This window comes from Balaenoptera musculus, chromosome 2, assembly GCF_009873245.2.
Source record: "Balaenoptera musculus isolate JJ_BM4_2016_0621 chromosome 2, mBalMus1.pri.v3, whole genome shotgun sequence".
In the NCBI taxonomy this organism is placed as follows: domain Eukaryota; kingdom Metazoa; phylum Chordata; class Mammalia; order Artiodactyla; family Balaenopteridae; genus Balaenoptera; species Balaenoptera musculus.
In genome coordinates, this window is record NC_045786.1 from 143406004 (window position 1) to 143428535 (window position 22532).

General features: G+C 37.5%; 1 protein-coding gene across 2 annotated transcripts in view; it reads left to right on the forward strand.

The window, feature by feature from the left end:
• SLC39A9 (solute carrier family 39 member 9) overlaps positions 1-22168 on the forward strand; it is a 48406-nt gene extending 26238 nt beyond the window's left edge. For both annotated transcript variants that reach the window (XM_036842747.1, XM_036842748.1), the window contains 5 exons: positions 7295-7489; positions 14547-14615; positions 15716-15801; positions 16299-16433; positions 18155-22168. In XM_036842747.1, the coding sequence (XP_036698642.1) occupies positions 7295-7489; positions 14547-14615; positions 15716-15801; positions 16299-16433; positions 18155-18385 (716 nt within the window). In that variant the 3' untranslated portion in view covers positions 18386-22168. The remainder of the gene's footprint in view (positions 1-7294; positions 7490-14546; positions 14616-15715; positions 15802-16298; positions 16434-18154) is intronic.
• The last annotated feature ends 364 nt before the right edge of the window (positions 22169-22532 follow it).

A 22532-nucleotide genomic window follows, 5' to 3' on the forward strand; every position in this document is an offset into this window, starting at 1 on the left:
TTCCCCCCCAGCATTGTTTTATTGTTCAGTATTGTATCTGACCAGATAATCAGGCCAACTATTTCATACAAGATGTTTAAAAATAAATCTCCCAAATTAATTCCATTAAATGTGCAACTGTGTTCCTAAATATTCAGTGAGCACTTAACCACATACAAGGTTTTGTGTGAATATATTGCCTGATCATCACAGCAACCCTCTGAGGTAGATACTATTTTGTAGATGAGGCTTTTGAGCCACAAAGAGGTTAAATAATTTGCCCAAGGAACTCAGCCAGTAAGCGTCAGGACCAGGATTTGAACACAGGCTGTCTTACTCGGAAGACTACACTTTTTTTTTTCTTTTTTAACATCTTTATTGGAGTATAATTGCTTTACAATGGTGTGTTAGTTTCTGTGAAGCCTACACTTTTAATGACACTCTGCTACATGGTGGACTTTGTAAGGAATTTCACATTACCAAAACACTGTTTATCTGCTAAAGAAATCTAAGTTTCCTACCTTGTAATGAGATTCTTGTCTTTCAGAAACACAGTATTTTGATAAGAGATTCACTAACATCCCTTTAAAACGTCAGCTTTATACATTTGACTGTGGTCAGTTTTCTGTTTTACATGAGAAGCAGAATGCATCATTATTAAAAGCTACACCACCCTATTACTGAAAACACGTCAGGTGTAGAGAACTGTCTGTCTTTGCCAGAAAAAGAAAAGTATATAGTAAAAATCTGTGAAGGTTATAAGGTGTGAGTAGAAGTTAAGAAATTTAAAACAACCAGTAAAGGCCAAAAATATAAAAAATCAAAACTGGGGATCACCTCAAAAAAAAAAAAAACAACAAAAAAACCAAATTACCTGAAGGTTTGATTCTTAGAATGCTTTGTCCTTTGTACATGTTAATCTGAAGAAGGAGTTCCAACAAATCTGTTCAGAGGGTAAATTGGTTCTATTATATTTAATTTAACTTATGTGTCTGTGTCATAGAAAGGCTACATACTATACTGATGGAACTTACTGGAAGGATTCCTATGTGAATATCTAGGGAAAGAATTAAGCCCATAATGATTTGCTGAACACTCTGTTAGTGGCACGAGAAATATATGTCTGATGAGCAATATCCAATGATAATACTGGGTTTATATACTTTGCAGTGGGGAATGTGACGTGGAACATGTCTCAGCTAATGAATTACCAACCAGTGCCCTGAGTAAAACAGACACAACGATAACAACCTGAAAGTTCTTTCAAGAATGAGTAACACATGTCCACAACATAATGTATTTTAATTAAATAGCTTGGTTTTTAAAAAATTTTTATTTTATTGAAGTATAGTTGATTTACAATGTGATGTTAATTTCTGCTGTGCGGCAAAGTGATTCAGTTATACATAGATATACATTCTTTTTCATATTCTTTTCCATTATAATTTATTATAGGATATTGAATATAGTTCCCTGTGCTATGCAGTAGGACCTTGTTGTTTATCCATTCTATATATAATAGTTTGCATCTGCTAATCCCAAACTCCCAATCCATCCCTTGCCCACCGCCCTCCCCCTTGGCAACCACAAGTCTGTTCTCTATGTCTGTGAGTCTGTTTCTGTTTCATAGATAAGTTCATTTGTGTCATATTTTAGATTCCACATGTAAGTGATATCATATGGTATTGATATTTGTCTTTCACTTTCTGACTCACTTCACTTAGTATGATACTCTCTAGGCCATCCTTGTTGCTACAAATGGCATTATTTCATTCTTTTTTATGGCTGAGTAGTATTCCATTGTATATATACACTACATCTTCCTTATCCATTCATCTGTTGATGGACATGTAGGTTGTTTCCATGTCTTGGCTACTGTAAATAGTAAATAGCTGGGTTTTGAGATCTCAGTTTTTGCTAGGTTGAGTTCCATGTCCCAGAGCAGAAGGAAGGACGGATGTGTTAATACTGAATATCTGGATCCCATTACTAATCTGTTTATGTACTAATAAGATCATGGGATTATCACTCACTTTAAAAAGTTTTTTTTGTTTTGTTTTGGCTAATGCTTGCAAATAAAACCAATAATGCCTACCATTCATTGTATATAATCCAGTAAATATTTCATGTTTTTATATAAAGTTAAATTCCACTTAAGTATAAGTATTCAGATCTTTTATGGAAAGCTTCAATCAACAGCACACTTATTTCAAGCCATATATATATATGTATGTGAATATATATATATATATATATATATATATATATATAAAATAATGTTGCTGACATTTTACTTATTTGCCACAATTTTACATAAAATTAGGTGTTAACGCCTTCAAAATGGGAACGTCAGGAAATTATGTACTTGTATCAGTGAATGCTCAAAAAATGTTGGAACTCTTTCTTTAATTTACCTCCAGAGTATGCAGCACACTTAGATGAGAATCATCAGTGGCAGCAGAATTTTCCTTGAAAGTAGTTTAGGTTCAGAGAAATATACAACTTATTCAATGCCAATCTGTTTGATAAGATAGGTGACCTGTTTATTCAATATTATTTTAGATCAAAAGCTGGTGATACTAGAAAGTATGACAGTTTTATTGTGATTCATAAACTTGACTCTGAATGCTATACCAAGAGTTCCAAAATTATTTAGATAAAGAAAGCATTGTTAGGATAAGATATAGAAGGATCTTATACTTATCTAAATTTAAAAATTCTGATATACTTATACTTTATGAAGGGAAATAATTTTGGCCACCCTTTGAAAGTTGTAATTAGGCTTGACATTTAGTTTCAGAACTGTGGACACCCCAAAAGTAATTATCTTTAAAAATTGTTATGCAACTGTTCACAAATAATAGTATGACTAACACCCTTTAATAAGGTGTTAACCCACCTTTGTACCTAAGCTCGCTTTAGCATAACCTTTCACCTAATTTAGCATGTCCATCTGTTACCTATTAAGTCTGGATTTATAAAGAAGCATGTGCATAATTATCTTAAAACATACAACTAAAAGATTGTATTTTATTTCCATTTAAAAAAATCATTTTGCTTAAGAAGTAATTAATTGCATAACTTTTGAGATGAAATGCCACATTAAAAAAATACAGAAGTGAAGGCCATTTTTTTGCCTTCAACATCAATTTGTTGAGTATCTACTCAATTTATGGCCTTATATTGATTGTTATCCATTCATAGATATACAATATAGCCCCTGCCTTCAAGAATTCACAGCCGATGGAAAATGAATAAATTAACAGTCAGTGACAGCAGGGGCTGGCAAACTTTTTCTGTAAAGGGCCAGATAGTAAAGATTTTAGGCTTTGTGGGCCATACGGTTTCTGTTGCAGTTACTCAGCTCTGCTGTCATAGCGTGAAAGCAGCCACAGACAATCCATGAACAAATGAGCATGGCTGTGTTCAGTGCAAATTTTATTTACAAAGCTAGGCATGAGCCTTTGTCCTGCAGTTTGCTGCTGTCTGAATTATGGTATAGTGATATAAAACCTGTGGTAGACACGTACTACTGTGCTGTGTATACGTGACTAGAGGAGGACACAGAAAATCTCAGGGAGGAAGGGACTTATGAGCTGAGTCTTGAAAGACAAGGTGTTATCCAGGAGAAGCAGCATGGAGGGCCCATGGATTCATTAACTCCTGCAGAGTCTAAGCAAAGGCAGAGACAGGAGCCCATTTTGTTAAATATTTAGTGGGTACCTTATGAAAAGATAATCATTCACATCCTTTCCAATAGCCTCTTTCTAAATAGTGTTGAAAATTGTAGTTACCAAAATTCTATGACTGACTTCACATGTGTAGTTTCTTTACATCTATAAATATGAAGAATTGGTTTGTATATTAAAACAGAAGCATACCAAAAATTGCCTTGTCTTTAGAGAAAGTCAAGTGTTTTACTTCGTTTATTTATTTTACATTCTTGAGGCCATGCTAAGCTATTCTCCCAGCGCACAGAGACCTACTTGAAAAGTAACGAGTTCTGCCATCTCAGTATTGGTCATCAGGGTACTGCATTTTGAGTTTATTAATTTTTTATTGAAATTATTGCATACAAAAAAGTATATGTCATACACACAAGAAAGTACACATATTGGCAGTATATAGCTCAATGGTTTTTCACAAACTGAACATCCTCCTTTTACCATGAGGCTACATTTTAATTGTCCAACACTACTGATCAAAATTCTTAGACTGCTTCTCTCATAAACTTAATTATTTTTCATCTCTGAGCTTTCAGTAAGTTCTCTGGCTTAAAATCCTTACTGCTAACAATAATTTTGCTTGCATGAAGGACAGGGTAGGCACATTCTGTCTGCCCACCTTTTCCTCCTAGACCTGTCTAGCGTTCAGTCCTCTTTAATTGATCACTGCAGTGTAGGCTTCTGATTTCCAGGAAATACCTTTTATTCCAAAATCATCCATTTCTTCCTCTGAAAGTCTCTCTTTACCTCCAGCAGTGCTTCCAAACTGAAGGTAGCAACTCTGGATCTTGAAATAAATTTAGTAAGTTGGACTTGTGACTGGCATTTAAGAAGAGCACAAAGGAGGGACAAGACAGATGAAGAAATAGAATAGTGCATTGTAACCATTATAAGGCTAAGTATTATTTTTTGCAACTTTTTATTTAGTTTTTCATCTATGTGTATGTTTACTAGATCATGATGTAAAATTTATTTTTTACTAGGGATCATGTCCTTAAAAGTTTAAAAAACATTGTCATAAGTCTCATGTCAGCAGTTTCAAAAACTGCTTAACATTAGCACCATTAACATTAACTGCTGATACTCGTAGAACTTGTTTAAATTAATAAAATGGAAATTTGGGGGCTGGAGGAAGTTTTTTTCTGCCTGTCTCTTGGAGGAGCACTCCGTCTCATTTTAAGATGCCAGTGTAACTCAAACAGAGACGTTACAAGAAAAAAATGTTGCAGACAGATATCCCTCATGAATGTAGATGGCACAGTGCTTTACCGAATATTAGCAAATTGAATCCAGCAATATATAGACAGGATAATACATTTTGACCAATTGGAGTCTATCCTAGGAATGCAAATCAGGGGTTGGATTAATATCCAAAAACCATTTTAATTTATTATCTTAATCGAATAAAGTAGAAAAACCATTTGATCATCCTTAACAGGTACAGAAAAGCATAAACATTTGACAAAATTAAGCTCCTATTTATATAAAAAAAAAAATTCTCAGCAAACTAGGAAAGAACTTCCTTACTGACAAAGAGTGTATTTGAAAAACCTACAGATAAGATGCCTAACACTGGGAACAAAACATGGCTGTCTCCTCTCAAGCACTTGTACTTAACATTCATTGTACTTGGGGTCTTGGCCAGATGCTAGTCTGCAGTAAGGCCAGAAAAAGAAAGAAAAGGCATAAAGATTGGCAAGAAGTAGAACTATCTGTTTGCAGATGACATGATCACCTATGTAAAAATGGTTAAAAATTTAAAGCCTCACAATATCAAATGTTGACGATGGAATGGAGCAACTAGTACTCTCAGACATTGCTGTTGGATATGTAAAATGGTACAACCACTTCGGAGAACAGTTTGACAGTTTTTTTTTATAACGTTAAACATACATACACCCATCAGTTCTGATCCTAGGTATTTACCCAAGGGAAAAGAAAATGTGTATCCACAGAAAGACTTGTACCTGAATGCTCATAGCAGCTTTATTTGTAATGGACCAAAATTGGAAATTACCTAAATGTCTATCAACAGCTGAATGGATAAACAAGTTATGATATGTCCATACAATGGAACACTACTCAACAAAAAAGAGGACCAAACTACTGATACGTGCAAAGCTTAGATAAATCTCAAAATGTTATACTGAACAAAAGAATCCTTATGCAAAAGAGTATATATTGCATAATTCCATTTATATGAAATCCTAGATCAGGGAAAACTCTGGGGACAAAAAGCTCTTCAGTGCCTGCTTGGGACCAAGAGTGACATATTGACTCCAGGGACGCACAAGAGAACTTTTCTGATATTTTAAAGTACTGTTCCATATCTTGACCTTGGTGGTAGTTGCTAGAGTTTTTACATTTGTGAGTTATACCTCAATAAAGTTGATTTAAAAAAAAGAAGAGAGAGATTTAGACATTTTAAAACAAGTAAATGAAATCACTATTAGGGAAAAAAATCTTAAGATTAAAAAATTACTTTGGGAAGATGAAAAAGTTTTAGAGATGGATGATGGTTGTACAATGATGTGAGTGTACTTAAAGCCACAGAATTGTATACTTAAAAGTGGTTAAAATGGTAAGTAAATTTTATGTAATGTGTATTTTACCACATTTTTAAAAAAGGTTAAAGAAAAAAGAAAAAGCTGTGTAAACAAACAAAAAATCTTTCAAGAATTAGAAAAATACATGAGTTTTTATTATCTTAAGATGGTATGTGCTTTGTGCTTCTCAAAAATGACTTTTAAAGAATTAAGGCAGGCTCTAAAATATTGCAACAGACTTATGTAATTTCTTTGGTCAAAGATTAAAATGCTTAATCTAATTATAAACAATAAATGTGTTTAGTATGTTAGCCTGTATTTGTGAAACACAGCAAAGATCAGGATTCTGGCCTTGAAGTGTTTATGTTTTGAGTGTCAAATACGTGAGTATAATAAACTAGCAGTATTACTTAGCCAGGTGTCATTTACTGTAATTCAGAGTATCCCAACAATCATATTTCTAGAACAATCGTCTTTCTGGAAGGAAATGTCTCTTTTAAACTGCTCTGCCCTTTTGGTTTCTAATTAGTGATTGTCCCCTGAGATTTTTAAAGCTAAAAGTGTTTTATACTCAGTTTGCCCTTTATTTGCAATTTTTATATCAACCTAAGTGTAAAACTAGATAAATTTGATTGTAATTATTTTCACTGTTACTGTTCTTCATTTGCCTATTTTCATCAAAATAAACCTTACTGTAGTTTCTGGTGAGATTGTTGTGAATTTCTCTAGCCCGAAAGGAAGATTTGGGGATGATATCCCTTGGGAATGACTGCTTTCTTGCTTGGTGATTTGCTTCCACTTCCTAGGTTTTGGGAATAATAGGCAGTTAAAAGCTCTGCATGCCAAAAGCAGAGGACCCTTGGGAATTTTTTCATCATGAACTTTAAGTTAAGGGAGTTTATGATTGGCTAGATTATAATATAGGAAGTGAATGTCTTTGCAGTAAAATCTGTAGAGCTTGAAATAGAAAAGAATGGAAGCTTCTACATGAAGATGTTTTGAGGGGGAAAACACATTTTCTCTTTACGGTTCATTCTGCTCTAGGGAAACACCACCAAGCGAGTCAAACACAGAATGTGATTGCATCAGACAAAGCAGAAATACCGGTTGCCCATGAACATGAGCACAGCCATGACCACACACAGCTGCATGCCTACATCGGTGTTTCCCTCGTACTGGGCTTTGTTTTCATGTTGCTGGTGGACCAGATTGGCAGCTCCCATGTGCATTCTACTGATGGTAAGTAGCTCCAGGGTTTTCTGGGCAGTGCAAAACATTTGCATTTTAGGTGATCACAAATGATTGAATAATTCAATATGTATCAGTGGTCTTATTTAGTGCTAAAACTTTCTCAGGTTCTGGTGAACATTTCATTCATTTGAGAAAGCTAGTGGGTTGTGCCATTTGGCACAAGGGAGTGTTTATTGGATTATTACCCTGGTTATTTTAAAGCTCATTTGATGGAGGTCTAGGGCAGAAGTTCTTAACCCTTTTAGTGCCATGGAGCCTTTCAGCAGTCTAAAGCCTGTGGACCTTTTATTGGAATAATGTTTTAAAATGCATAAAGCACAGTATAGGATTACAGAGAAAATCAATTTAATACAGTTACTAAAACATTAAAACAAATTTGTGATATAGTAATGTATGTCTTCTTTATCAGTGCATTAAATAATGAGATAATATATTTAAATCATAAGCAAGTTAGAGTTAAATTTAATTGTTTAGGACATCAGTATAACAGCTATTGTTGAGTAGCTTGACTAAGAACATTAAATTCTGAGATGGGCTTTAACAAGGCAACAGAGTGTCAAGTTGAACATCCAGTTGATTTGGCTTTTTGTTTTGATGGTTACTAGTGTAGAAGAGCCTGATTCACAAAGATATTTTATTACAAATGTACTTGAACACATTTGTAGCTTGCTTTCCAGGGAAAGATAAGCTTCTTTCAAGGACAACTAGAATTCTCCAAGACTTTTAAAGTTAATTCCAGTCATAGTAACTTTTTTGTCTTGAGATCAATGAATTCATCTTTGGTTAGATCAGTATCTTTGATATGGTTTATATTAAATAAAAAAGGATTCTGATCCATGATACAACTTTGATGCCATCGTGATATAAACTTTTTTGATATAAATACATTTGAAAGGGTTATAATGGACCTAAGGGTTTACAGATATTTCTTTTCAAATACATTGACAGAGAATTTTGCAGATAGGAACTGCTAGAAAGCAGCATAGATATCTTGGTCACCAGCAAGAGATCCCACGACTTCTACTGTTTTGTGGCTGATGACTGTTAGGTGTAGAGTTGCCTGTTAGTTGCCCAGCTCTGTCACATGAGCATCTACAAACAGGAAGACTGCAATCATGCAACGTGGCAGCACTTCTGTAAGCCCTTAATTTAAAGTAGTGATGAAAGAGAGTGATAAATGTTTAAGTTTACTTCATTTTGTTCTACAGCGTCAATACGTTAAACTCACTTATGCAGTTAAAATTTTCCTTTATATAGTTTGCAGCGTAAAGGACATTGTAAGGGCCTTACCAAGTACTGAGTTTTAAATATAGTGAAATCTGTATCTATAAAAAATAAATAAATAAATAAATAAAGTAGTGATGAGTGAAAGTGATAATATGATATCTTATAACTATAAAATAATATGAAATTATCTGATTTCTATTGGTAAAGGTAGTGCTACTATTACTTGTGGTTTATTGTCTATATTTATAATTAAAGGAAATGCTAAAGTTCAGTTAGAGGTTAGTACAAGTAAAAATATATATTTTTTTAAGTTAAGGTCACAGACACCCCCTGCATTCTCCCTGTGTTCTCCTATTAGACCCCAGGTTAACAATCCCTGGTCTACCAAAAAAATCTGTAGAAAAGCAGGCAAAAGACATGAACAAATAGTTCATAAAAAGATATAAAAATGGTCTTTAAACATATGAAAAGATTTTCCTTGCACTTAAAATAAGAAGACTGCAAATCAAAATTCCACTGAGAAGCCATTTCTCACCTGTCAGATAGGCAAAAATTCAAAACCTTGACAGTATACTCTGTTGGCAAAGCTGTGATGCAACAGACACTCTCATCTATTGCTGTGGGTGTGCCTAGTGGTACAGCACCTGTAGTGGAGAATTTACCCTTCAACCCCAAAATCCCACTTCTAGGAATCTGTTCTGATGAATCGGCTCCAATATGAAAATACATATGCACAAGACTAATCAGTGCAGCATTGTTTATCATTGTAAAAACACTTCAATGTCCAGTCGTGCAGATTGGTTGAGTGTAGTGTGGTGTGTCCATGTAATGGAGTTCTATGTAGCCATGAAATAGAATAAGGAATCAGATCTCTGTGAACCAATAAGGAGAGATTTCCAGGAAATACTGTTAAGTGGAAAAAAAAAAAGCAAAAATAAATTATTATACATCATATATTATGTTTTGTGTAAAAAAGAAGGGGAAACAAGTATACGTGTATATATTTGCTTATCTTTACAAAAAAGAAACATAAGAAGGATCAGCTAGAAAACAAAGTTGATTACTTGTAGGAGTGAGGGCATGGGTGGGATAAGGTAGAACGTTTTGGGGAGGGCATGACACTTCCCCGGGCATGCCTTTTTGATATAGTTTTGACTTTGGGAAATATGTTAATATTTTCCATATTCAAAAAATAAAATGAAATCAACAAAGGATGGGGGAGCTAACTGAAACAGATGAACTGTACTTCAAATGAATAACACAGTTACACTGAAGGGGATGTAGAAAAAACTAATTCAAGTAACTTATGAATGTAGTATTTGACTATATACCTTTAGTGGTGAGTAGAGTTGGGGAAGAAGCATAAACAGTACTGAACTCTTTTTAGTAGGCTTTGCTTTTTGTAATGGTGTGGGCAAAACAGTTCTGAAACTAGTTTAGATATGTTACAAGATTGAGCAAATGAGTAAATGTGTTGCTGTTGGTGGAACCAGAGTCCTCACTGAGGAAGAAGGGACATGCAAATAGGGAATGAGGGAAAGCAAGAAAGAACCGCTACAGGGATGGGTTGGAATCGGAGCTATTGGAATCATGATTTCTAAAACTTGTATGTGTATGTGTGCATATATACATGTGTGTCTATGTATACATGTATGTATGTCTTAGTTCTGTGTGCAGAGAGGGCCTAGAAGTAAAGACACCCCACTAACAATGAGCATATCAGGACTCTTCAGAGAAATGGCTGATTCTAGGGCAGGACAGGGTAAGGATAAAATGAGCTTGGAACATCTAGTGCTCAAAGCAGATGGAAACATGTTACAGGATATAGGAACCAGCTTGAAGGGGCTTCCAGATCTCAGACAGTTTGTGCACCAAGATAATTAAGAACAGCAATAAAGCGTAAATCATTGAAAAAATGGGAATCAATGGGCACATCCACATGGGAGAAAGATAAAAGGAGAAGGGAGGGCATTTGCTTCCAGCAGAATGCTAAATGCCAGTTGGTAAATGTGGAAGCAGTTGGAGTTGGACAATCATCTTTGCAACCTTCATAGTAAAAATTGGCTCAGGCCAGAATCATCAATGAATGTTAAATCTAGGGGGTATATTTTGATTTGCTTATTAGTTGCAAGGGAAAAAAAAGTAACTAAATGAAGAAATCAGACAATACCTTGATCAGATGATCAAAATTAATGTCACTGGTATTCTGCTTTCAGTGTGGGCAGAAAGTTCCTACCAGACCAGCCTCTGTACAGATAACTGTAAACTTTGGACAGAATTTTGAAAACCACTATCTGAAGACATTGGAGAGTGAGTGACCTAAAGGAGGCAAATTCTGGAAGGGAGTCTACACTTGGAACCTATTTTTACTACTTTTAGTTCCTATTTTTACTGCTTTTAGCGGTCAGTGCCTGTGGGGTAACTAACTGATAGAAGACACAGTCTTTCTGGCCTAAGGAACTGGAGGACAGAGTTCAAGTTACCCAGCCCCTGGAAAGTGAGGGGAGAATCTTAGGAAGGAGAGAGACAGAGAAACTCAGCCCCAAATTCTATGTATAAACTGCCCAAGTCTCTGGCTAAGCCCTGAACTATGCTTTCTTGGGCAGACTCTAGACAGCTCAGCTAAACGTAAAAGAACTAAACTGAGATTTAGGCAGCTGCCCAGAAGACAGAGTTTGCAGTTTGAGCCAAATCAAGTTATGTAAGGCAAAGCAAAAAATCAACACTCTTTGGAGGAATATAATAGAATCCATAGTATCCACAAGATAACATTTACACTATCCAATATATAATCCAGAATTCACACCACCAGTGAGCAGCAGATGAACATCCTGTGCCTCTAGATGCGATAGCCTGAGGAGGATCACCTATGCAGCATTCCATCCAAGAATGCATCATCTAAGGACACATCAGACAAATCCAAAAGGAAGGACCACTCTGTTAAAAAACAAGAAAGGCGCAGGGAAGGAAATGTATTCTTCAGAGATATCAATGTCACGAAAGTCAAAGGCAGAGAAAATATCTCAGATTAAAGGAGACTAAAGAGATACAACTAGGTGCAACATATGATCTTAGGCTGGATCCTTCCCAGAAAAGGAAAAATGCCCTGAAATACATTCTTGGGCAATTGACAAATTAGAATATGCAAGAGAGAGTAGAAAAAAATTATCAATGTTAAATTTACTGAAGTTGATAACTTTACTGTGATTATGTAAGAAAATATCCTTTATCATCAGAAATACACACTGAAGTATCTAAGTATAGTTACGATGTATGCAATTTACTCTTAAATGGTACAGAAAAAAAGATACACACAAATATATGTATTTGTGTAGTGTAGATAGAGAACAAGAGAGCATAAGCCCAAATGATAAAGCAAATGGGGCAGAATGTTAGACAATTAGTCATTCTGGGAAAAGGGTATATGATTGCTTTTTGAACTATTCTTGCAACTTTTTTTTTTTAACTAACCAAGTCTTATTTTAGGAAATAGATTTTGGAGTAAAAGGTTTTACTTATGTGCTTTATTCCAAACAGCAAATGAGAAGCACCCTCTGTTGGATGGAATCTGACTCCAGCTACATTACATAGTTGTCCGCAGTGGCCTTTATGACATTTTTCTTGCGATTCTTGTCAGTTTAAATTTAAAATGCATTTATAGGCGCATTAATGTCCTGTAGCCCCATACAAAGAATTAAATGTAGTATGTGTTTATTTTTCCTCCTGTTTTGTCTTAGAGGTCACTGTTTTTGCTGGTTTTCATGTATCTGATGACCTCGCGTTACCTATTACCTGCAGGGTTTTATGTATTATTATCAGTAAAAGTTAATTCGTTTATTAAATTTATTCTGAAGCAGAGTCTTTTCCTATAGATTTATAGAAATTGTGTTTTAATTTTAAAACCTCTAATTTTTTTTAAGATGCTACTTATAATTAGACCACAAGACTGTGTAAAGAAAAACCAAAACAAGCTTGTCACACAGTGTAATATGATCATTCTTCCCAGTTTGGGGTGATACTGAAATATGTGTTGTCTCAGAGTGATCAGGGGCTTTAGCTTCCCTTCTTGAAGTGTTTTAATTAGAAGATAAATTTTGTTAGTAAAAAGATAAAGATACTTTACTTGTGCATGCTTTTTCCATTGTAAACCATTCCTTCAGTGGGCTAGACCCCTCAAAAGATTAAATTCCTTGCAATTTACTTGACTAATGTCCATCTGTCATTTCACCTGGCATTTTGATATCCATGTCTTTGAACTTTACATTGTTTGGACATTATTTACTTGTTTAAATATTTCTTATAATACCTGTAATACAGATAAATACTTTTTTTAATCTCCAACAAGGATTTATTAAGCAACTGTTGGGTGACCAGTGCTATGCTGCATTCTATAAGACAAATAAAAAAATGGAAAGAAGTATAAAATTTAATTCTGTATAGTTCACAGTCAATTGGGAGGGACATATTTAAGTGAAAACGGTTTTGTATATCTAAGGTGGAATACAGAAGAAACCTTGAAGTAGCATGTAGAGACTGTGCATAGAGCTGTACATTTCTAGACAAGGGGACAGTTGTTCTAAGCTGGAATTAATCTTTGATTCCTTCTCATAGTAAGCGGTCCTAGAATTAAGACTTTGAACAACGTCTTGGTTTTGGATTGATGAGCTGGGCAATTTAGTACATGCCAAGAATTAGGGGTGAGGAGATTTGGGGAAAGGAGAATGAGACAGTTTTGTTAGAGGGTGTTAAAGAAACTGGTTTAACTGGACTGGACAGTAAGAAATAAGATGATACCAGTTGAGGACTTGCCTGGTGGCGCAGTGGTTAAGAATCTGCCTGCCAATGCAGGGGACACGGGTTCGAGCCCTGGTCTGGGAAGATCCCACATGCCACAGAGCAACTAAACCCATGCGCCACAGCTACTGAGCCTGCACGCTAGAGCCCACGAGCCACAACTACTGAGCCTGCGAGCCACAACTACTGAAACCCTCATGCCTAGAGCCTGTGCTTTGCAACAAAGAGAAGCCACCACAGTGAGAAGCCTGCACACTGCAATGAAGAGTAGTCCCTGCTCTCGCAACTAGAGAAAGCCCGTGAGCAGCAACAAAGACCCAATGCAGCCAAAAATAAATAAATAAGTTTATTAAAAAAAAAAAAAAGATGATACCAGTTGATAGAGGGCTCAAGACCTACTTAATAGAGCAGTTTGGACTGAATTTGAAAAGCAGCAGATTCTTAACTGACCCATCACAAGGGTGGTGATTCAGAAAGATGAATCCGACAAGGATGTGTAAGATGAATTACGTTAGGGAGAAATGAGAGTAAGGGGAGACAACCGGATGGGAGCCTACTGCTAATTTAGGTTTGAGTTGATGAAAATTTAGGTTAGGATGGTGGCAATAAAATGGAGAAAGGCACATGTGAACGACGTTTTGATGTTAGAATACAGATAAAGTTGCAGGAGGCTGGGGAAGGGGAGGGGGTAGGCAATGACAATGAGATCGGTCTAGAGAGAAGCGGTCAGACGCCACAGAGCACTTTCCTTGGAGAGGTGAAGCGTTTAGAGGTGTGAGGCGGTTTGGGGTGACATCTTGTCCATTCAGGGAAGGCTGAGTCAAATGAAGAATTTCCACCCGCCCACCTCTTCAGGACAGGGGAAGCTTCCAAGTGTTTGAAGCAGAAGAAAAAAGACAGTAGTGAGGAAAATAATAATCTTCTACTTTAAGAGCTTTCAAAGACTTCTTGCACCCGCAGGTGAATGTTCTAATAGTTTCTGTTGCACGTTGCTTCATGGCTGACTTGCTTATTTTTACTTCAGATCCAGAAGCAGCAAGGCCTAGCAATTCCAAAATCACCACCACGCTGGGTCTGGTCGTCCATGCTGCAGGTAGGGTCAGATTGCAGTGGAACCCCTTTCTTTTCTGTCACACAGGGACCATCCACATGAAATACTCTAGGGCTGGCCTTTTGGGGAAAGGGATGCTTAATGAAGTCCTCCAACAGAAGCATGAACCCTGGCATACTCAGTGTTGGGGTTGCAATAAGAATGGTTCTGTATTTCTTAATGGATGAAAATAATTTGTGGCACATGAAAAATACATGAAATTCAAATTTCAGTGTCCATAGTAAAGTTGTATTGGAACACAGCCATGGCCACTTGTTTACGTGTTATCTGTGGCTGCCTTCACACAATGGTAGAGTTGAGTAGTTGCAAGAGACCAAATGGCTCACGAAGGCTAAAATACTTCCTATCTATCCCTTTAACAAAAAATTTGCTGACCTCTGCCATAGGATCTCATCTGCATAAGAGCCTACTCACTTCTGTACTCAGTAGCCCTGGTGCTGGGTATCTACCCAAGTGCCAGGTGAGGCAGAGGTAGGCTGTAGAGTGTTGAAGTCTCAGCATTGCTGACAGGGCATGCCTTCGAATCATAACCAAAACTAGTCCCAATGGTAGGGCTCTGTAAATGACAAAAGCATGTGAAAGGTGACACACTCTTATCTGGACTTTCTAGTAAAACATACTTTTCTAACAAAAAATTCATCCATTTCAACCACTATTTACTCACTACGTATAAATCATCTATGCCAAGTCGCGGTGTCTTTATTTTGTTTCTTCATCTGCAAGATGCAGAGACGCTTCCTTTGAAATTCTTTGATATTTCTGTTATTACAGTTTGATTGATTAATCAGTAGATTTTTGAGCATCATACTTTTCCAACAACAGCAACAATAACTGACAAATTGAATATTGAATAGCACCTATGCTAAGCTCTTCACATATGTTACCTCATGAAAACCCTAGGAATACATACTTTATTGAACCCATTGTAGAAATGAGAAGGCTAAGGTTCAGAAAGGTTAAGTAACCATCCCAGAGTCCAGTCCAGCTCTATCTGACTCTAAAGCCCACACAGCCACTCACCACACTATTATAGTTGTTATTTATAGTTATAGTGTTTTATGTTTCACTTTTTCCAAATTCAGCTGACGGTGTTGCTTTGGGAGCAGCAGCTTCTACTTCACAAACTAGTGTCCAGTTAATTGTGTTTGTGGCAATAATGCTACATAAGGTAAGCAAAATTTTGGTGTAAGATTTGGTATTGACTACATTTATAATTAAAATTTCTCTTTGGTCATTCTGTTTTTCTGGAATGGAAAGTATTTTTAGTTATTTTCGTAATTGCTGTTCATTGTAGAGAATTGAATAAATCTGTTCATAGCTGGGTCTTTTGCTACCATTTTCTTAACCTTATACTTGAAGGGGTTTTATTTTTTTATGGTCATATACACAAACTGTTAAGTCCTCTACAGATTTCTACATTTCATAGTAATTTTTGTTCATAAATATTCTTCCTTTCTTTGTACTCTTTTCTTAACTATTACACAGACACACACACACAGAAATGGGATATTTTCTAGCTTAGAACATTAATTCCTAAAAGGCAAAGCCCAGACTTACTATTATGCCTAGTTTTCTTGTATGAGAATTCAGTCAAATTATATGTACTTCCTAATGTAGAAGCAATCCAAACTTCCAGAGTAATAAGGGATAGTTTTTCTTTTCCAGGCACCAGCTGCTTTTGGGCTGGTTTCCTTCTTAATGCATGCAGGCCTCGAGCGGAATCGAATCAGAAAGCACTTACTGGTCTTTGCGCTGGCAGCACCAGTTATGGCCATGGTGACGTACTTAGGACTAAGTAAGGTAAGTCTGACTCATTCCTAGCTTATCTCAACAAGTATCTAATTCTTTGCGATCTACTAGAAGATATAGTCTCTTATATTGAATTTTTCAGTTAAATTACCCCCTCAAAATAAAGATAAAATTCGAATTAAAAACCTATACAAAGTGTACATCTTAATTCCAAGTCAATCCTCTTCATAAATTTAGAGCATTTCCTTATTCATTTAATTCGAAAACTTCTTCCCCATCAGTTCCAAAAATACTTGCACAAATATATGATCTTTAAAATAATACAACTTAAACCTTATCAGACATGCTAATTTTATTCGACAGATACATAATAAGTCACAACAGAATGTATTTAATGTTTCAGTAGGCACAGGAAGTGTGAGGGACAAGCTTGCAGCAGCTTTGAGAGCAGTAAGGGATGAGCAGAGATCTCTGTATTCAGCTAAGACTCAGATTCTTCTACTGCCAGCTCTCATATCACTGCATGTTACGTACCCAGGTCTTCATCATTGCACTGAACGTAGCTCCAGACCCGAAGTGGCATGTGTCGCTTGTCACCTCAGAGCCCGGGCATTCTGCTCTGTTGCTCCAGTTGGACCTTTCCATGCTTTATAATTTTGTCCACTAGGACTGCAGTTCTTAGCAGCAGCCTTACCCATTTTACTTGAATATCAATTGGCAGGCAACAGGAGGAAAATCTTAGAACCAAACCAACTCAGGGCTAGTTCCTGGAAACCACTTTCCCCCACTGTCTCTGAAGGTCACTGATTCTTCTGAGCGTCATTCAATTCGTATTTGATATAGTAAAATTTGTATTGAAAGGAACATATGAGAAATGAGATGGTTAAAGAATGGTTAAGTTCCTGTTAATCAAGGGTTAGTTGATCTGGATTGCTAACACCTGATTGTGAGCTTTATCTTCTTTTAGTCAATGAGCAATACATAGTTCCCTTTTAAATATTACCCTATTGGGACTTCCCTGGTGGTCCAGTGAGTAAGACTCCACGCTGGCAATGCAGGGGGCCCGGGGTCGATCCCTGGTCGGGGGACTAGATCCTGCACGCATGCTGCAACTAAAAGATCTCGCATGCTGCGACTAAGACCCAGTGCAGCCTAAACAAATAAATATTACCCTATTTATTACTGCATTGATCAATATAAGTTTTTAGAACTTTTGAGAGGAAGGTATGATAATTTTGGAGGCATGGAGTTACATATTACATTTAGGGCATGTTCTTAAATTTTCAATTAATTGTCTTAGTAGGTCCACTTTTTTCATTAAAAAAATTGAAGTGAATTATATAAAGATTAGCTTATGAGATATTTCTAGGCTCTGTGAAGGCAGGTACTGTGTCTCGATTACCACTGTATCTCAGGCACTGGCCTAGAGCCTGGTGCGTATGGCATATTTGTTAATATTAGTAGAATAAATGAATGAGTGTATGAACTTTGATATCTGCATTAATGCTGTTGATTCCATCTTAATAATATAGGCCAAACCTGTTCAACCAGACTTGAAGTTTGTTTGAAAAAGTAATTGTATACATCACCAATAGTCTTCAACCCTTATTTGGAAGCTTCCCATAAATAACAAGATCGTTCTGATCTCAGGACGTCCCCAGTGCCCCAGATAACACGAGTTATGAATATTGGGTATTTTTTTATTGGGACTTCTTCCTGCCTCTGAATTTTACTTGACTTAATTTTTCTTCTCTCTTTATCTTACTTCACAGAGCAGTAAAGAAGCCCTTTCAGAGGTCAATGCCACTGGAGTGGCCATGCTTTTCTCCGCTGGGACATTTCTTTATGTTGCCACAGTACATGTCCTCCCTGAGGTGGGCGGAACGGGGCACAGCCACAAACCCGACCCCGCTGGAGGGAGAGGCCTCAGCCGCCTGGAGGTGGCAGCCCTGGTTCTGGGTTGCCTCATCCCGCTCATTCTGTCAGTAGGACACCAGCATTAACTGTTGAGGGTCCAGCCTCAGGCCACGGCCGTTTTCCATCCAGTGAGAACAGCCGGCACGTGACAGCTGCTCACTTCCTCAGTCTCTTGTCTCGCCTTGCCCATCTCCACCCGTAACCCTAAAGACTCTGGAGGGAGGTGAGATGAAAACCTGGAGTAATGGAAAGCTTTTCGAGTAGAAACAACACACTGCGAAGGATACAGACATTCCGTTGTGTTGTCTTTTCAAGGGCCCTTGGCATTTTGCGTTTTGTTGTTTCCCTTAACCCTATTCTCAGGGAAGATGGAATTTAGTTTTAAGGAAAAGTGGAGAACTTCATACTCATAATGAAATAATTTTGAAAGTACAGTGTTCTGTAATTAAGCTAAATCTCTTTCCTAGTTTAGAGGCTCTGCCACTTTAATCCATTGATTTTTAACATGGTTCTCACCGTGTACGACTGGTGCTTTAGCATCTATGCCACATCTATGCCTTGAATGAAGGTCATAATGCCCACTGTCTTAGATGCTAAAGATAAGTAGTTCATTTGGGGCTAGAGTCAGGAAAAGGACGGCGAGACACATGGAAAGCTGACTTTATACTTGAGAGAGAGATCCACTGAAGAGGGTATGTCTGGAGAGTCTTTTAAACACCTCCTTCTGCACTTGTCTCTTTAAAGAGAGCCTGCCATCCATCAAATGGAGGAACAGAGGTGGACTAGCTTTTAAAGAGGCAACTAGTGTTTTGTAAAACATTTCTTTTCAAGTTCCCCTTTGTGTAGAGTAGCTGCCTGTACAGCCCATTCTTTATAGAGGAGCCAAGTTCTATTAGGTAGGCTTTCCTTAGGCATAGGCTTTCCTTCAGGAACAGTCAGATCCCAAAGTATCTTTGGAAATTAAGGGGTGTTAAATTTTAAGTGAATTCGGATAGTTACTGACATCTTTGTAGTAACCTTTTTAAAAGTAAGATTACCAAAACCTATGTTGTCCTTATTTTGTCTCTTTAAGTATTTATCTTAGCAGACCAGCAGTCCCTCTGGCAAAATACTTGGTGCCCCTTGGGGACTGCTAGGTCAGCGTCACATAAGCACCTGTAGCAGTGAAGAAAGTCAAGATGTATCATAAATGGGAAGTGTTTGCCTGTTGATTTAAAGCTTATTAAAATCATGTCTTTTGTCTCTTCATCTTTTCCATGCTTTTCTCCTAACTTTTCCCTCCAGCCCTTCCTCCCTACAATTTGCTGCTTACTGCTGGTGGTGATGTTAATATTTGTGAGTTGAGTTCTCTCATCAGGACAACCACTTCTTGAACTGTGATGATGAAGACAGTATCGTGTCTGTTCTTTATTCCTTTCAGTGAAGTTACCTTTGTGTCAAATGCAGCTTTATTAAGCCCTTAAAATATCACTTCCTCATATGTGAGATGACACAATCACTAATATTCTGGTAATTTAAACACTTGAGATAGTAAAAGTGTTAAGCAAACTAGGATAATTTTTCCGTATTTGCCAAAATCCCTGTAAACCTTGTGTTATCAAATAAGTATATAATATATTGTTAATTTATTTTGATTTTCTGTACCATTTCAAAACACGTTACAGAAAGGGGGAACCAAGACTGTTTTCGTCAGGGCATTGGATTTAGGAGTTTGTAAAACATTTTATATGACACGTAAGCCAGCATGCCCAGGATATCTTTATTTCCTTCCTAGATTTGTTACTGGGTCAGCAGCTGGGGAAGAAGAACTTGAGAGCCCTCTGCTGGCTGTAGACCAAAGTAGCATAAACAGGATCTGGTTCTGGATAGCGGCTGGCAGCCATTGTGTACAACATTAAAACCAACAGAAGGTACAGTATGAAGGCCTAAGTGACTTTCCTGATAACAACTCTGACTTAGGAGAGTCATAGGGTTTCGTCTGGTCCTTCAGAATGACATGGTTGCCTTGATTCTCCCTGGAAATTTACTTTGTTAAGTAAATAGCTCATTTTAGTGTCTGGTTCGGTTTGGATAGTGGCACTTTCTATCATACTGTTGTGTGCAATGATCAGAAATTTGTTCTGCTGGCCAAAGCCTCTTTCAGCAGTGCCTTGCCATCACACTGAAAAGTTTGGCTAGAATATCTTGCTGGGTAGGGCCTTGAACTCTGGCAAGGATCAGACCATCTAACTTCCAAATTTGCCTTCCCCTCTGGACCTCACATTAACAAGCAAACCTTTCACGGCCTATCAGCTCTCAAGAGCTATGGGCTTTCCCAGATTTTAAAGCTGCTGCCTCGGAACCACTTAATTCCCTCCTGGTCAGCAGGCAGAAATAGCCATACCAGTCTTACAGGGCTCAAATGCATCTCCAGGCAGCAAGGAGCAGTGTGGCAGAAGCCTCCTTCACGGGGGAAGAACTTGCTCATGGTGGGCAGTGTCCCAGGAGAGGTCACACTGATGGTCACTATTGGCACATTTCAGTTCCATTTTCCTCTTGTTTAAAACTGCCTCCTTCGATGTGGATGCCTTAATGCTCTCACACATTTGGAAACCTTGGCAATACTTAAGTTGCTGCCGTGATTACAGATGGAATTATTGGCTACCAAAGAGATGCAATTGATGATGAAAAACATGGTGTCCTTCCTTCCTCATAACCGAAGTTAATCTGAATTGCAATTTGACTCCCTTTCCTCGGTAGGGATAGACTTTCTTCAGATCTCAAGTGCTCTCTTAAATGGCAAATTAAGTTGAAAAACACTACTGATGCATTCCCATCACTTGTTCGCCAGCAAATTGCTTGTCAGTTCCCATATCCCCAAAGTAACGATGTTCCAGGTCTGATGGCTTTCCTGTGCATGCTATTGCCAGATTTCATTTTTTAGGCAAAGGTTCTGCACTGGAGTGTAGAGAGTTGGAAACAGTACCACCTACAGAGGCTATGTGTTCTCTCTTCCCCTCGTCACCTTTTTATTTCCCTATTCAAAACAGCCAAGTCTGTTCCTGTATTTTGAATCATTAGAAAAATGAGAGAGGCGGCTGTTTTGAGTTGTCAGTTCTGTGTAGAAAGGAGAAAATGTAATTGTGTTTTTTACCGGCCTATTTCTAAGTGTTACTGCCTGGTTTTTCTCTTTTTCAAGGATTAGAACTCGGAGGACATGCCAGCCTCTCAGACACACGGTAGCTAGGTACTGAACATGGGAACTGTATGTATGTCAACAGCACAAGCCCCTAAAGAACGTTCCTGTCTATGGGGCCCCCGAGCTCCTTGGGAGACTGAGAATAATGACCGGATTCATCCAAAACTGCTGTAGGGCAAGGCAAGAACTCTCTATAGGTGTTCCACAGGGGTACCTTCCTTACATTACAAAACTTCTGCTCAATACAGAATGGTCCACATAACCCAAAGAGCACTGTTGGAGATGCTATGAAATTAAAAGCAGTGATGTAGCTCCTTTGTACCTGAGACATCTAGATTCACCTGAGGAGACCTGAGGGAAATGTATGACTTGCATGAAAGGGCTAGACAACCATTAGGAATTTTCTAGATATGCCCAGCCTAACACAAGGAGATTGGCTTTGATCTGTTTTCTCATAGCATCTGCTACCAAGTTGGAAGTCTCGTGGGACAACATTGCAGTTCCCCTGGTTCAGTAGCCTGAACAGTGATTTTAAATGTCCCCTTTTCTGGATCCTTTGTAAACATGAAATCATTCCATGGATGGCTGCCTTATAATTTTGTCTCTTTCCACTTTAATTGTGAATGGTTTAAAAAAATGTTTTTGCTGTTTTCTGATTTATTTTATGATATTAAATTTTTATTAGTGCATACCTTATGTGAGTGGTTCATTACTTATCCTCTCGGCAGTTTTCTTTTTCTGTTTGATGACCAGACTGGACCCACATTCGAACATCAGAAAAGGTAATGAAAAGTTTTGAGGGGCAGTGGAAAGATGTGTCTATATGTACATCCTTTAGGGAAGGAGGGAAGGAAAGGAGGAGGGGAGATTAAGCACTCAATACACCATCTGCCCCAAAAGATAGCAATTTATTGACAGTTTTTTTCCATGGCCATTGTTGTTAGCAAATATTATTTATGAAGGTAGCCATCTAATCCCAGAAAAGAGAAGCAGGCCAATAGATCCGCCACAGTGGGTGCATTTCAAAGGGCACAGTTACTAATATGAGTATGTAG